Source organism: Rattus norvegicus, chromosome 8 (genome assembly GCF_036323735.1).
Source record: "Rattus norvegicus strain BN/NHsdMcwi chromosome 8, GRCr8, whole genome shotgun sequence".
NCBI classification, from domain to species: Eukaryota; Metazoa; Chordata; class Mammalia; order Rodentia; family Muridae; genus Rattus; species Rattus norvegicus.
Window position 1 is genome coordinate 132,328,359 of NC_086026.1, and position 16,469 is coordinate 132,344,827.

General features: G+C 43.3%; 1 protein-coding gene across 3 annotated transcripts in view; it reads right to left on the bottom strand.

Annotated features, from left to right (window-relative positions):
- Fyco1 (FYVE and coiled-coil domain autophagy adaptor 1) overlaps nt 1-16,469 on the bottom strand; it is a 67,273-nt gene that overhangs the window by 38,821 nt on the left and 11,983 nt on the right. For all 3 annotated transcript variants that reach the window (XM_039081318.2, XM_017595602.3, NM_001106870.1), the window contains 9 exons: nt 15,733-15,839; nt 14,058-14,183; nt 9,689-9,795; nt 8,145-8,288; nt 7,295-7,382; nt 4,095-6,443; nt 2,987-3,079; nt 2,422-2,540; nt 1,388-1,555 (listed from right to left, as the gene is read on the bottom strand). In XM_039081318.2, coding sequence (XP_038937246.1) covers nt 1,388-1,555; nt 2,422-2,540; nt 2,987-3,079; nt 4,095-6,443; nt 7,295-7,382; nt 8,145-8,288; nt 9,689-9,795; nt 14,058-14,183; nt 15,733-15,839 — 3,301 coding nt within the window. The remainder of the gene's footprint in view (nt 1-1,387; nt 1,556-2,421; nt 2,541-2,986; nt 3,080-4,094; nt 6,444-7,294; nt 7,383-8,144; nt 8,289-9,688; nt 9,796-14,057; nt 14,184-15,732; nt 15,840-16,469) is intronic.

A 16,469-nucleotide genomic window follows, 5' to 3' on the forward strand; every position in this document is an offset into this window, starting at 1 on the left:
GATACTCATATCCTAGAATGTGAGAACTATTTGGTTCCTCTACCACATTCCTCAAGAAGACACCTGGAATTCTAATGAGTAAGTAGATGTAGGCACAGCATATCCATGACTGCTCCACCATAAATGGAAGTGAGTCAGATCCTTTCTGCTTCAGGTTTTATCAAGTGTCTCTTTACACATTCAGTTTTCAAGGGGCAGTTGTGTAAGAGCTATTGTCTTGAAAGCTGGGTGTGCTAGCATACTTAATTCCAGCACTTGCAAGGCAGAGGCAGGTAGATCTCTGTGAGTTTGAGGCCAGCCTCATCTACATAGAGTCTCAGGTCAGTCAGAAGTATATAGTAAGACCCTGTCTCATAATAAACACAGCAAAACAAAGCAAAAGATTTTTTTTTTTGTCTTGGAAAGTTTGCTATGGAGTGTTCATAGATAAAACTTTAAGTTTGAAATAACTCCTCATGTGTTTAATCTCTTGGCCCTCCAAAACTAGTGGTGCTATTTGAGGAAGCTATGGAACTTTTGGGATGGAAGGCATGGTGGTGAAGGTGGGTCACTGGAAGTCTCTGTTTCTTCATCTGCTAAGACATGGAGAATTACTACCACTCTAAGTTTCTACTGCCATAAACTGAACCAATCCCATTTTTATGTCAGGACCACCTAAAACTATCTGAACACTGAGCCAAATCAAATCTTTCTTCCATTAAGTTGCTTTTGCCAAGTATTTGTCACAGAAAAAGAAAGGAAAAAAGGAAGGAGGGAGGGAGGGACAGAGGAAAGGAAGAAATAGCTACAGTATTTTATCTTGTAGATTTGATTTCTTTAAGAAAAAGTTAAAATTTGTGAATGATTTGCAACCATTTAACAATCAGGACAGTTCACAGAAATTACAGCTTCCCATATCTCTCTTGGAAAGTAAGCACCATACCATGGCTAATCTTGAGTGGCAAGAGTGGAACATGCTGGGTCCCTCAGAGCCCTTTCTAGTTTGGTTTCCACATGGACACGGCAGCTGGGTCCCTATAGGGAGCCCTAATCAAAGGAAAGGGGAACAGCAAGAGAGGAGAAGGCTCACTGGAAACAGGCAAGAGATAAGGAAATGACCAAAGTTACTAAACGCCATTTTATTCTAATTTTTAGCCAGGCACCCAGAGTTTGAACATAATCCTGCATCCAAACAAACAGCCAAACTGAATGAACACTGGAGTGATCAGGGAGATGCAGCCTTGAAGACTGCCAGAGTCTGTAGGATCCTGCAGACATATGGCTCCCTAGCAGTCCACCACTGGGCAGAACTTGAGGAAAAGGGCCCATTCTCACTGAACTGTCATTTCCATAAGTTTTTAAAAAGAAAAGCCAATCCTGGACAGGGTCCCCAACTGCCCCCACTCACCTGAGCAGCTCTATCAGCCGCTCCTCAAGGTATTTCTTGGTTCTGTTCAGGTCATCTAGGTCTGCAAGCATCTTCTGGTCATTCCTTTCCCTGTTTGTCACCTCCTGGCAGAGTTTGTTGTAATATTCTTGGAATTTTGATGTAGCCTTTTCAAGTTCCTTCTGTGTTCTGGGAGGGGAGAAATAAGTTTTCCTGGTTAGCTCTGATATTCAGCTTCCTAGAATTTCTGGGCTCTCTTGGCAATCAATGAAAGGTCCAGCTTTCCCCTCTTAGCTTTCTCCTCTCATGGTGAGGCATGATCTGCTTATCATGGTTATACACTACCCCAAAATCTGAGACTCTCTCTACCTCCTCCTCAAACATGAAGGGATGGCAGAGACACTCTGAGATACTAACACACCCTAAGTGAGTGGGACATGAAATTTCTGTAAGGATTCCTAGACAGGATCTTTGGGATATTGGGAAAAGCCAGATGGAAAGAGAATTATGGAGTAGTGACGGAGGACAAGCAGGAGAGAAGTGTCAGGACATAAAGGAGAGGTGTGGTCTCTCAGAGGTGGTTACAAAAAGGGACCTTGCTCTCAGGTGTCTTTGGGATGTTCTGCCTTGGGGAGGGTGCTGGGCGCCTTAGTAGGTCTTCTACCTGGTAAGTCTTCCAATCTCTGTAACTGGGCAGGGAGGCCTGGTGGAGCTAATGAGTAGCTGAGGGACTGCCCCAGAAACAGGTAGCAGCCTGATACTATACACATGTCTCTATGTCTATTATTGGACCCCAAGCCGTAGTCCCAAAAGCTCCTGCAATAAGGTGTGCCTTGCAGAAGGTAAAAAGCTGAACCATATGAAAAGCACCCTGACTCCTGTGGACTGCTGCAGAAGTTATCCAACTTTTCTGTGACAAGCTTCTGGCCCGTGCTTTCTGGTGACATGACTTGCAGGACTTCCTCATCTAATACAAGTGGCTGATTTTCTAAAATGAGTAAATCTACCCACTCCCTGAAACCACCAGTAGCTGTATGGGTGTCCCAGTGACTGACCTCTCTAGGTTGATTCGAAGCATAGCGCTTTCTTCATCTTTGCGTAGCAAAGTGGCCTGGCACTCTGCAAGGTGGCTACCGGTGCAATTCAGCTTCTCCTCCATGGTCGCCTTGGTGATCTAGTATAGGACATCAGGGGGAAGACACAAAGCTTAAAGCTTACCCTCTATGGAAGAAGAGATTGGTATGTTATTCACACTGCCTGGTAAGGCCACTTCTACGGTGAAGGTTTTGTGCTGAAGTTTATGAGGCTAGGAACCTTTGCTCTTCATTTGTAAGGCATGACTTCCTCTTCGGTGGGATGCTAGAGTGCAGGTGGCACGAAGTGCAGTTACTGGTGGGACAAGTGCCACTTAGAATGCCAACGGAGGTGACTAAGAACAATTTCCTTTTAGCCCAAAGTCCAGGGAATGGAAGGAATTTATGGCATAGACTTGTGATATTGTCTGAACCGATGACTGTCTTAGTTTGTCACCAACTGACAGTACTGTGAGAAACATCTTTCGACAACCTAGTAAAAGCAGACCAGATCCCCTTTCCTTGATAGCACACCTGCTGGGCTCACCTTCAGTTCCTGCACAGCCTCCTTAGTCATTTGCAGCTCCTGGCCTTGTTCTTCTAGCTGGGCCCTGAGGCTCCCACACTCTTCATTGGCTGTCTGGAAAGAATAAGGAAGGCATCATAAGAGAGAGGTTCTTGCTCTGAAACTCCTTCACTTTTATCACCCAAATGGTTTCTAAAAATAAGACTGCTTTGTTTCTTGAAGTGGCTCAACAAGTTTCTTCTCTACTGGTAACGAAATACTTGCAAGTTTACTAGGAAAGGAGGCTCAGCTTGTTCCTTAAACAATTTCTGCAAGTGCAATTTCTACAAGCCCATGAGTCTCATGGGGTAGGGAGGGCACTTTTAGAAATGCATAGGAGAGGGTATAGAGTAGTCTGAGAGCAGAGGCCTGACCTACTAGTGATACACACTAGAAATCAAAGTAGTGTGGCTACCTGTTTATATTCTCATTTATCATCCTTTAGCGCCTTTTCTTCATAAAGTATCAAAGACTCATGGTTTACTGGTGCCTCACAGCTTTGTCTGCTGTAAGGGTCTTGCTTTTCTAAACAGAGCCAGTTCCCTACACCCTGCCAGTCATCAGGATAGTACTCAGAGAAGCTGATTATTACAGAAAGAACTAGGGCCAGGATTCAAGAGCTGCCACACACTGGTGACCCTATGGAGGGTGGGGCTCCAAAAGATAAGGTAGAGCTAAAGGCTGAAACTTATTTGTGGAATGTCTATACACAAACACACAAAAGGGGAAGAAGTAGAAGATTGTGTGCACTCCTACTCTGCCTTGTGGAGATTTGGAAATGGGCTATTAGATCTCCTGAGAATTCAAAAGAAACCACAAAACTCAATTTGTGTACATCCTGCTCTGTCAATATTGACTTCTAATTTTAAAAAGTACTGTGTAGGCCAATATATGCCACAGACGAAGTGGAGGCTCCATGTGAAGCTACTGCTCCCCATGCTCTGCCTCATGTATTTATGTAAAGAAGTGTGAGCTACTACAATAGAATGGAACTAGAGCATTCTTTGGTTTTCACCTTTTCCTTGCTGCAGGGCCATCTAATTATGTTGCCACAAGGTATACCTTGAGAGATGGCTAAAGCTGAGTTTACCTTTAGTCTGTTCTGGTGGTCCATAATCTCAGCACTTAGCTGGAACTTAAGGGCATCTTGTTCCTGGTGTGCAGCCTCTTGGAGGCTCTGGGCCAGCTGCTCAGCCTGGGCCAGCTGTGCCTGAAGAACAGAGAATGAACTGGCTGCCTCCTCAGTTGCCTTCAGCTTTTCCTGCAAGCTCTCCTTCTCTTGCTGAAGTTGCATCACTTGGAGCTCTAAGCCCTTTCGTTCCTGTAGTGCTGCTTCTTTGGAGTCCTGGAGCTCCTGGGCTAGGCTGGCCAGGGCCCCCTCCATCCGATCCTTCTCAGCTGTCAGTGCACAGACCTGTATGCCTAGCTCAGCTGTGTCTGTGTTGGCTCGGTGCAGCTGGTCCTGTAGCTCTGCATGCTCCAGGTGGGCTCCCTCAGAGCTGCACCTCACCTGTGACAGCTCTGCCTGCAGGGCTCGTAGCTCTTGCTCCTGCTTCTGGGCCTTGTAGATGCTCTCCTCCTGCAGTATCCCCTCTCTCTCTGAGCACTGCAGCAGCTCCTGAATATGGGCCCTGTTGAGGGCTTCATTCTGTTCTTTCAGTTGTTGCACCAGGGTCTTGTGCTCCCCGAGAACTGCCTCAGCCACACCCAGTTGGCTCTGTAACTTGTCTCGATCACCTAGGGCCACCTGGAGCTTGGCCTGGAGGTCCACCACCTCATTCTGTAACCGCTGGGCTTCCCCCTGGTGAATTTCAAGCTGTGCTTGAGACAGGGCCAGTTGGGCTGTGTTGACCTGGGGTAGGCTGAGTCCCTGTTGGCCTTTTTCTGCAGAGAGGACCTCAATCAGTTGAATCTGCTGCTGGCACTGGTTCTCAAGAGCTCTGAGCTCCTGGGCCTGGGCCTCTGTCCGAAGCCGGCACTGCTCTGCCTCTTCCTGCAGCTGCCGGCACTCGCCCTCCTTACTCTGCAGGGCAGCCTCCTTCTCTGCCACCTGGGCCTTCATAGTCTCTTTGGCTTTCCTCACAGCCAGGAGGCTTGCTTCCATCTGGTTTCCCAGCTGCCGGATGCTGGCCTGCTCAGCTTCCAGGGAGGCTAAAGAGCCCTGGATTGCTGCCTCTCGCTGCTGCAGTGCCTTGTAATCAGTTTGCAAGGCCTGCAGTTTGCCTTCTAGGAGCTGGTTGCGCACAGCCATGTTCTGCAGCTCCTTCTGTAGCTCCTGGTTGACCTTTTGTAACTCGTCCTGGTCTGCCCCTCGCACTGTGGCATTGTTTACCTGTTCTTCCTGGAGGCAGTGCTGCCCCTTTTCTGGCATCTCCCCAGCCTGTGGTGGGACAGCCTCTTTACTCTTACTTGCCCCATGGGCCTCAGCTAGCTGCTCTAGTGTTCCTACTTTCTGGCTGAGATGGTCTTTGTCCTGCATGAGTTGCTTCTTCTGCTCCTCCAGGTCACTCACAAGCTGACTCACCTGTCCTAGTTGGGTCTCTAGGAGCTGCAGCTGCCATGTCAGAGACTTGGCCTCCTGCTCTAGTAGCTGTTTTTCTTCTCGATGCTGCTTTTCCTGCTGTCTGGCTTCAGCCAGCTCCTCCTCCACAGAGCTCAAGTGGGCCAGGGATTCCTGAAGCTGTCGTCGGAGCTGAGCTGACTCTTGCTTCTTTCCGGATAGCTCTTCCTGAAGTGGGACCGCATCCTTCACTAAGTGTTCCAGGCTAGCTCGGGCTTCCTCCTTCAGCTGCAGCTCCTTGGCCAGCTGCTCTAGCTTGAGACTTTGCTGCCTGTTTAGCTCCTGGGCCTTGGTGTTCTCTCCTTCTAGGGTTTGAAGTTTTCCCTTCAGCTCCTGGAACTTCAGGGCCAGGTCAGTAGGAACTGGCTCTTGATGAAGCTTTGTGTCCAGAGATGGATGTTCCCTTTTTTCAGCCCTAGTGAGGCATTCAGAAAGGCTGGCTAGAAGCTGGTTCTTCCTACCCAAGGAGTCTCTCACAGCGTCAAGTGCCTGTGCCACGTTCTCAAGCTGCAAGACTGAGTGGCTGGTCTCTTTCTGGTCTACAGCTAACTCCAGAGCCTGTAGACATGTCTGTAGCTTCTTCACTGTGGCCTGGGTGACCTCCCCCTGCTTCTGGAGCTCTGCCACCAGGCTCACGAGGTCAATGCTATCCTCGACTGCAAGGTACCCCGTTTCCTTCTCTACCTGAAGTTGCCCCCCTTGCTTGCTGATCGTCATTCGAAGTGCTTGGTTTTCCCTGTTTAGCTGCTGCACGTGCTCTTGTAGCTGTTTCTCCCGAACCTCCAACTGGTCCAGCTCCAGCCGCATCTCATCGAAGCTTTCTAGTGCTTCATTGTTTAGAGAACTATTCAGGTCAAGACTGGAGGCCATCTCCTGAGTCTACAAGAAAGTAAAAGACAGGAGCTTTGGAATGAAGCGGCCCAGCTATTTGGATAAGTTTTTGTATTCAATGAAAGTAGAATAAAAACAAAGGAATTACCTAAAGGTAATTTACCTAAGGTAAATTTTTAGAGCTAGTCCAAGGACTAGAAACCTTACATTCCTAGCACCTGCCCTGAGGTCAGAGCACATTCAAGGTCCTACAAACCCCACTGATAAGCAGAATCACTTTTCTACCAGCCTCCATCAGTTTTATAAGTTTAAAGGATATTGTTTCTTATAGAATCTAAACTCAGTTACACTGATATTCAGGTTAACCCACTGTATTATACCCACAGCACCACGGCATGATAAAAATCACAAAATGAGGCTAAAGAGTAGTCTTTTCCATTTTTAATATTCTTTATACATAATGAGTATTTTTGTACTGCAAATAAATTGCTATTATATAGTTATGATAGGTTCACATTTCTGAAAAAGTTAGGACTTCCTGATCCATTGTTCTTAAGTACTCTTTCACTTGTTCCTCCACTTAGGACCAGAGAGATTTTATTAATCCCTCTTACAGAAGAAAGAGCGGAAGCTACAAGTTAAGTAATTTTCCCTTAGTTGGATACAGAAGGTGACAGCGTCAATTCTAACCTCAGTGCTAAATTATATCTTCTAAGATTCTTTAAATATTTTAAGAGTTCAGTTTTAAAAGGTTCTAAATTTTATCTGGCTGTAAAAAATCTAAATTCCAGGGCATAAAGAATATAGTTTGAGGGGTTATATTACTCTGCTTAGAATAAGTATTTGAGATTACCCTGGTCACCCTAACAGCCTACTAATCCCAGCCTTCCTGACGTTACCTGCAAGTAGTTGCTCACTAAACTACTCATGCTGGAGCTTCGGCTGGGGGGTTTCCACATGTAAGAAGAGCTGGTGGCTAGCGTCCTCCTGTGGGGCCACAGAACAGACACACTTGTATTCAGATAAACAAACTCAGGTACATACATATATGCAAACATACACACGGGCAGTGGTGTTGATAGTTACTAGGTGTACTGGCTGTTTTGTGTATCAAGTTGACACAAGCTAGAGTCATGAGAAAGAAAAGAATCTCAGTTGAAGAATTGACTCCACCAGATCCATCTGTAGGGCATTTTCTCAACTAGTGATCAATAATAGCTTCCTCATGACATATAGTATATATTTTGAAAATATATACTATAAAGAACATTACATTATCATAAAATATTTATGGATTCATGTACATATAGTGAAAAAAACCTTGCTATTAATATGCCTCAACTGTGAGTGCTGTGTTTACCTCTGGAAAGAAAGGAGAAAGATAACAGTAGAGTGGGGCCTTAGTTATATCTACAATATTTTATTTCTTAAAAATAGAATATATCAGGCAGAAGAAAGAAACTCCACAAGTATCAGCCTGAAAGGTCTCCCACTGGACAAATATGGGTCAATTAAGATCCCAAATAATGACAGAATGCAAGCCCCCTAAACAAAAACAAACAAAAACCACCACCACCCAAAAAGCCCCTGAGTCAATACTGATACAAATGAATGAATAAAAGGGAAGGCAGGAAAAAATAGTCATGAAGCTATGTATAATTTACTGAGCAAGCAAAATGACTAGGCAGATGTCTTCAAAATGCTAAGCATCCCTTTCCTCAACTCTTAGAAAGCAATTCAGCAAAGCACCTGGCAAATGTTGGCCAGGCGGCATCCAAGTCGTAGCCTCTTGATGCTAGATCAAACTGAACCTCAGTCAGCTCATACAGCTGGCCCACAATGTCAGAGCTCAGCTTTGGCTTCAGAAAGGGGCTTCTTGCATAATACCAGTCACTGCAGAAAACAAAACACTGTGAGAATTGAATAGTGAGACGGATAAACAAAGAATGAATCTACTGAAGACCGTCCTGTGTAGTTCTGCTTCATCAAATCCAGTGATTCACGTTACTAAATCAAAAACCAAGCAAATCATTTTATCTTTTACTGCCAGACCATAGGTTCTCAATAAATGTTCTTTACTTCAAAGAAAATGGTTACAACAAACTGGATGCTTACTACATATATAGTATCTGTGTTCTTACAAAGACTTTGAGATATTAAAATCTCAGTGATTTGCCAGGAAAGGGCAACTGTAGGAGACAGGACACTTGCTTTTGGGAAGGTAACTTCAGCTTTTATTCCTGTCACATAATGCACTATGACACACTGGGCTCATTTCTAATTTCTATTCAGTCATCAAATTATATATTTGGTTGTGAGCCTAGCCTTTAACGGCTGAGCCATCTCTCCAGCCCCAGTCATCAAATTAAAAGCCAAAAAACAAATGTCTATCTAGAAATGTATGCACATTTATTCATTTAACATGAAGCAATAAGAAATTAAAAAGATAGTCCTGATGAGTAACTACCTGGCTGATATCTGAGGTCTGTGTTACTGAACTATTTATGGCAATCTCTACCAATACCTAAAACAATATACTTTTCAAATCAAATGCACAAATGTTTTTGTAACTCACAAGCCTGTCTTTTGTATAAGAACTATTCTTTTATGTATATCAACCTTAAAGGTGACAAAATAAAGTTAAAGATTTTGCCTGTTATTTTTTAACTCAAAAGTTCTTTCTTTCATTAACTCTGATGTCTAGGGAGAAGCAGCGTAGAACTAGAAATGGAATGCTGGGCAAGACAAAGATGTCTGGCCTTGTGGCCCCAGATCTACATCTTCATCTGACGCTCCCTTACCTTCATCCATTTAGGCTCACCTCTCTCCTTCCCTTACTGTTTCCTGGTGAGGCTGTCCCACTTAAGAGGTACAAAGACTGACATGTGGGAAACCTAGACTCACAGCAGTTGCTCTTCAGTCTCCAAGGAGCCCTGACATGCTGATGGGTACTGACTCTGTGGTAGGTGGGGGCTTCAGCTAAGTGAAGGAAAACCCAACAGGTAATCTTCTAGGAGGCAAAGGAACACTGGCCCCAGTGTGAAAGACACATGGCATCAGGAGTTAAAAGATCCGGCTCTAAGTTCTAGTGTCATAGTTGAGCACATGTGAGAACTAGAAAAAGGTAGCCTTTTCCCCTTCCCTACTTTCACTTACATGCTCAAAGACTGGTAAGAAGTACAAAGAATATGGATGTAGAAAGAAACTAGAGGCACCTGCCACTAATATTCTGGCTGACACAATTTCTGTTTATCAGTGCTACATGGTTAAGTCCAGCACAGACTCACAATTACCTGGTCACTTTGGTGTTCATGAAGCACTGCTGCAAGGTGTCTGCCAACCTCTGGTGCACCAAAGAGTAGCGAATGAAGGCTCTCCCCTTTCCTAGAGATGTTCGGAGCTGAAAACACAGATTATATAGAGATTAAACACCTGCCTCATCGAGGATTAGCAAAGGCCACATACAGGACAGAACATGCTATTCAAGTCTATTCTGACAGTAGCAGCCCTCATATCCCTCAAAAGACACCAAACATCAGGCACTGTCACCCTTGAGTGAGGCCTGAAGAAGGGCTACTTATCCTAGGCCATCTGAAAATACTCTATAAACAATGAAGAAAGATCTATCAATGCAACTCAAACATCTGAGCATTCGATGGAGTCACTGTTGCTCCTCTTTCCATCAGAATCTCCAAGTCAGACAGGAAACCCCTTGATTTAATCTGGAGTAAGAAGTGATATCATATCTGGAGGTAGCTGAATGGCTTCTCACATAGAAGCTACAGGAGGCAAGAATGTTAAGATTTTCTTGTGCTGGTCTTAAGGTACTGGGGTTGGGGGAATGTCAGGCTCAGGGACAGAGGCCTTAAGAGGTCTGGTTGGAACATGTAGAAAGGGGAAGAACAGAAAGAAAGTGGAGCTGTATAAGGGGAGCTTTGCAAAGGTATTGCCAGACAAATAATGGCCTCTTTTTGTCTCCATTATGAAAATAAAATCATCAATCCCCCCCATGTATCTATCCATATTTTCCTAGTTGGGCTTGTTTCTTTTCAGATAAGCCAACTCATTGCCCATAGTCAGTGTGCTACAGATGAGAATAGTTCTTTCCATGAAGTCTTGTCACCTATGAGTAGATGTCATAGAAAAGCCCAAGAGTCCAGAACTCTACAACAAACCATGTAAAGGCATAAAGGGATCCATCTAAGGTTTAGTCACTTACAACAAGTTATGTTGGGCAGACACCGCAATGAGGCTGCAATGCAGGGCCCTACCAGCTATGGGCACATGGCAGACAAGACAAGTGGATTAAACGGAACTGCCAGAGAAGACGCGTGAGACAGGTTTGCAAATTAATCAGTCCTAGAAGCAGTCAGGAATTCAAAATACTTGGACCTACCACAGGTATCTGTCGATACAAGCTCTGGATCTAAGTAGAGAAAGAAGGGCCAACATTCTCTTATCTCTTTAAAGGTCAAATGTGGTAGGAGAGGAATGACAGTAGTTTGTTCACAAAAGGGTCTTACAATTCTCTGTCAAGATATCCTGGATTCAGACAGGAAGTATGTAGCATACCACTAAGGCACCAATGATGCTGTAAACATCCCAGTAGCAGTTAACACCTTTAACTCAGAAGTATTTATCTTCTTATTGATGACTCAAGGAAATGATTTAATATGAAGTGGTTCTAGAAGACACAAAACCTCATGAACTACAGAAAGCAGAAGACATTTCTGTGTGTCCATACTGCACATAGTCGTAATGGCTGAAGTGGAAGTAGGTGGGCAGCAGACAACTTGATATAAAGCACTATGGTGTGTTTCTAAATAGTTATCTCAAAAGATGCTTAGAGGACAACCTTGAGGTCACACCCATGTACAAACACTTTCTCCTCTGATGAGTGAGTTGGGAACAAAGTGTTCAATGGGAACATCTGAGCAGCCAAGAACAGTTAGGCAAGGTGCACATCCACATACTCAGAAACTGGAGTAGTGGTGGAATTTAATGAGACCTCTGCCCACAAAACCACTCTGTCTGCAAGCTCCCAGAGCAGGAGTAAGTCACTATTCCTCTTATTCAACAGTAAAACTTCTTATATGATAATATTTGAGCTCATTAGTTGAAGAGATGATTATATAAAGGGAGCTAGCTACTTACTTAAAGGTATTTTTAAATGTCCTTTGGGAAAAAAGATTATTTCCTGTGTACTGCAAATGAAAATAACTATATATCCCTTAAAATTGTTTTAGATCTTGAGTTAGCACTGAAAAGACACACAACAGCAGCACAGGCCAGAAGACTTTCAAGAACCATGAGCTGTGTCTGTAGACCATTGTGCTATGCACCTGGAGCAGAGCTGGCCTCCACTACTTCTGGGAAACACAATCTTGGAAGATCCCATTTTGAGCCTCCAGAAGAACAATCCCATATGTTAGTCCAAATGGTTATCTCCTGCTCAAAAGGTGCTGAGGAGTCCAATAAATACTTCTGACCTGTTAAATTCACGTTACATTTGAAGACCCAAAGGATACCTGAGTACTAAGGTACTGAATATACAGCAGTTGCCCCACCTTGTGATATTCCAAGACAGAGAACAGCTTTCATATATAATTAAATGGGGTCACACAGGAAATTGCCATTAAAACTTGTATGAGCAGCTAGAAGTCAGCACACAGTTTCCTTAACTTCTTTAATATTTGTCTGCATGGCCTCAAAAGGTCTGAATGCTTTATGAGGAGAGGAAGAAAACAGCTGAAAAGTAGACTCTTTTAGTAATCACTTCATGATCCTAGGAATGAAAACTAACTGACTGTTAAAAGTTCATCTGTCCAAAGTCACACACTTATGGCTTCAGTGCCAATGCAATGTGTGAAGAATAGGAGACAAGAGTGAGGTGTGTGTGTGTGTGTGTGTGTGTGTGTGTGTGTGTGTGTGTGTGTGTGTGTGTGTATGTGTGTGTGTGTGTGTGTGTGTGTGTGTGTGTGTGTGTGTATAGAGATGGCTCAGAGGTTAAGAGTACTGACTGCTCTTCCAGAGGTTCTGAGTTCAATTCTTCAGCAACCACATGGTGGCTCACAACCATCTGTACTGGGATCCAATGTTCTCTTCTGGTGTGCATGAAGACAGCTACAGCATACTCATATACACAAATAAATAAATAAATTTTAGATAAAAAAAAGTGAAGATGGAATGTCTCCAAATTTCTGATAACATTAAACATTGCTCTACATCATAGACTTGAGTTTCTCACCAACTTTACAATATCAACCCACACCACACTGACATTAAAGATAATGCAGATAAACATTAACATTGACATTAAACATTAACACTGACATTAAAGATACATGCAGATAAACTTTCAGAGCTGCCATCTTTCCTCGATTGCCCAGAGTTCGAGGGTGCAGCTGGCAAAATACGTTGAGCCTTTGATGTCAGTATGCTTAATATTGTTCCTATCTATAAGAAGAAACACCCTAGCTCTAGTTGGTATACCTTGGAGTGTTAATGCTAGAACATCCAACACTCTAACACTGTGGCTTCTGAGGCCAGGCAAAGAGCCTATGTGCTGATTTTAAAGTAATTCCATACTTGTCAGAAGATAAAATGCACAAACTTTACCAACCTCTTTCCCAAAATTTCAGGGTTCACTTGCTTCCCATATATGTGTACTTCACATATAGGTTGACTGGGATGATGTGAGAGAAGGGAGTCATTGGTAATGGGGATGGGAGTGGGCTTGGGAGACAGGAATAAAGGAGATCATCTGAGGTCTAGTTACTCACAATATGGTATGGTGAGCAGACTCTGTTATGGGATTCAACACAGGGCCTTCTAGGTTCTGGTACAAGGCAGTCAAGACAAATGAATTAAAGAAACTGCCACAGAGATCTTGAGACAAGATTGCAAATTAGGATCCACAAATGAAGAAGGGTATATAATGTGGTGTGGTTTTTTTTATTATTTATTAATTTTGTAGTTAAGACAAAACCAGGGCATTTAGCCCTTCCTCAAGGGCCCAACTGGATATTGAAAGTTACTTAGCAGCCCTGCATGATACAAAATATCTTTGAAATTCTACCTTATCCTCCTCACCTCAAATCTAAGTTTCCTAAGCAAACTGTCAGCAAGACAGCCTAGCAACTTAAAAAAAAAAATTTGTTATTCATTCATTCATTTTGCATGTGTATGTATGTGTATGTGTGCATGCCAGGCCATGTATGTGTCATGGCACATGAGGGAAGGTCTGTTCTTTCTACCATGTGAGTTCTAGAGATGAAACTTAGGTCATCAGGCTTGTTGGCCAGTGCCTTTACCTAGTGAGTTGTCTGGCTTACCAACTCTAAAGAAAAAATAATTTTTTTGAAAAAGGAAGTGGTGCTGCACACTTCCAAAGGGTTCCATGAACAGAGACTCCCAGTGTGAACAGCCTAGATAGGAAGTGAAATTTAGGGCCTGGCTCATTTCTGCTTAGTCTAAATTCAGATAGTTTCCATGAGCTTGAACCATGTAACGGGTATCCAGTATGCCTGGCCTACATTTCTTGGCTTCTTAATCACCCAGAGTTCATGGTATACCTAGCTATGTGTAGAAGAGGTATCCACAAAGAAGCTTTAGGCAGGCCAGTGGAAGACAGGTGGTCTTTCTCTTCATGGTATGTCTTACCTCAGAGATGGACCTGACGAATCGAATCCCATCATTGGCTCCTTTCACCTTGGCTAGGCACGCACAGAAGTAATCCCAGTAGTCCTTCTTGCTACCCAGGAGGCTAGCCTTCTCCTTCTGATCAAACTGTGCAGAGAAAGGAACAGACAGGAAGCCTGAGACTACTGTTGCACATGCCTTCCTAATGTGATAAACACTGCTAGCTTCCTAGGGACAAGCACTGGAGGAGGCCTCTTGATGTTCTTATTTTTATTTATTGGCAACTCAGACTATGCAAATCTCAAAACAAGAGTATTTTAATGCAGAAACCGTAGATGTGGATGTGGGAGAGGCTACTAAACACCAGCTCAAGGTTATATGATTAACAAGATTTAGAAATAATAGTTATCCCAAAAGATTTTTCTATTGGTACTTTTCTAGCATATAGAAAACCTAAATTGTAGCTCCAGTGTAGCAAGCTAGATAGATGACTGACTGATTAATAAAGAAAAAAAGAAAGGAAGGAAGGTAGGAAAGGAGGGGGAAAGGCAAGAAGGAGAAAGGGGCGAGAGAGAGAGAGAGAGAGAGAGAGAGAGAGAGAGAGAGAGATTGATTGATTGAGATTGATTTATCCTCTTAAGGGTTACCACCAGAGTTTGGTGGGAAACCTCCAATATGATAAGGAGATTCAATTGAAGAGTCTTATGTTAACATTAAAGGTGTTGACTGTACGGTAACTCAGAGAACCCAGGCAATGTTTTCTTATCCACTCTTCAACTCTCAATAGTCAACACTGTTTTAAAGTACATGAAAAACCAAAATGAATGTGAGTGCTGAGTACTTTCAAATTCAACACTAAAATGGGCTTATCTGGGAAAGAGGAACGAACGAAGCAAACCTTCATAATCAGTGTCAACAAAGAACCAGTCGGAGGCATAAGGTGAGTACTTCCATGCCTGTCATTCCTTCTAGCAGCTCCCACCCAGTGTTCTTTGGTGGCATGTGACACTGTAAAGTACGGTAGGTATCTCTATACCATTTATAGCCTTTCCCCCTGATTATGGAAGCATGATTTATGTTTGCTATTATCAAATCTAGATAACACAAAACAAACCCCAGAAATACCTCATATAATTTTGGTAAAATGATTGCAGATCCATTTCTTTCCTGTCTATTTCAAAAGCATGTGCTTCCCAAATCAACAGAGTTGTCTAGGTCAAACTAACCAGACACAAAATTTACACCATAAAAATGTTAAAATGCTTGACTAACCCTGATTCAGCAATAACCAGCCCCATGGTAACCATATTTGAGGAAAAAGACTCTTGAGTCTGCACTCTTGGAAACTACCTTTATATTTGGCTTTATACATATATTGTGTCTGGAGGGGGAAACACCACACAGTTCTCAAAGGGTGTAAATAACTACATTACACTTATGAGCTTTGCTGGAAAGGCCTGTGACATGCCTTAAGATGGCTTAAACCTCAGAAGAATGCTTTCAGTTCCCAGAACATCCTGACTCACTCACATGGGAGGACTGAGCTCTTGGGCCTGCTTTGACTCTTAGTCTTACCACAAGGGACTAACTGCTCCATTGTGCTTTCTGAACCACATCCTGGAAACTGATAACAGTCACTTAAATGGGGAAGGAGAGACAACTCTGACAAAACCAATACGTGACAGGGGCCACTTACTTGCAGAAGATACTCAAGTTTGTAAGAAAACTTGTGCAAGCTGGTGCTGTCATCTGTGATTGGTTCTCCGCCTTCCTTAAATTCATTGCTTAGTTCTGTCACTGCATCTTTAAGACAATAAACAGGAACATGTAACTAGAGACACATTTGTCTACCTCACATTTTAACAGCCCCCAAATTGGCATGCATTTTAGATATACTAAGGTCTGAGAAAGGAGCAGAAATAATGTCAAGAAGCACAAGGATACATGGTTAGTATCCTTGGAAGCACACAGGAAATGTAACTATTCAGGTGATACAACTTCAGGTAGGAGAATCCAGTGTACTGAGTCCCCCCAGAGATACCGCAACAGCTTGCTGACTGGGCACGGGTGGGTTCTTTTGTTTGGTTTTATTTTACTTTTTATAATTCATCCATGTCTACCACCAAGCTATATATACATATATATATATACACATACACATATATATTTACAGCAAGTCAACAAATGGTTGGTATGTGGATTAATCAACTGTAGAATCACAAACCAAAACAGACAGAGGACAGTGAAAGAAAAAAAAAAAAAAGCCAGGATACTCTATGGCCATGACCTAATCACTGGTTGTCAATAGGCTCTGAAAGGTCCCATTTCTCTTTAACAGTGGGAGCCAAGCCTTTAGCACAGACCACAGCATTCGCTACACCCTATCAGCACAAGTTAATTACGGGTTTTAGAGCACTTATCGAGTACAGATAA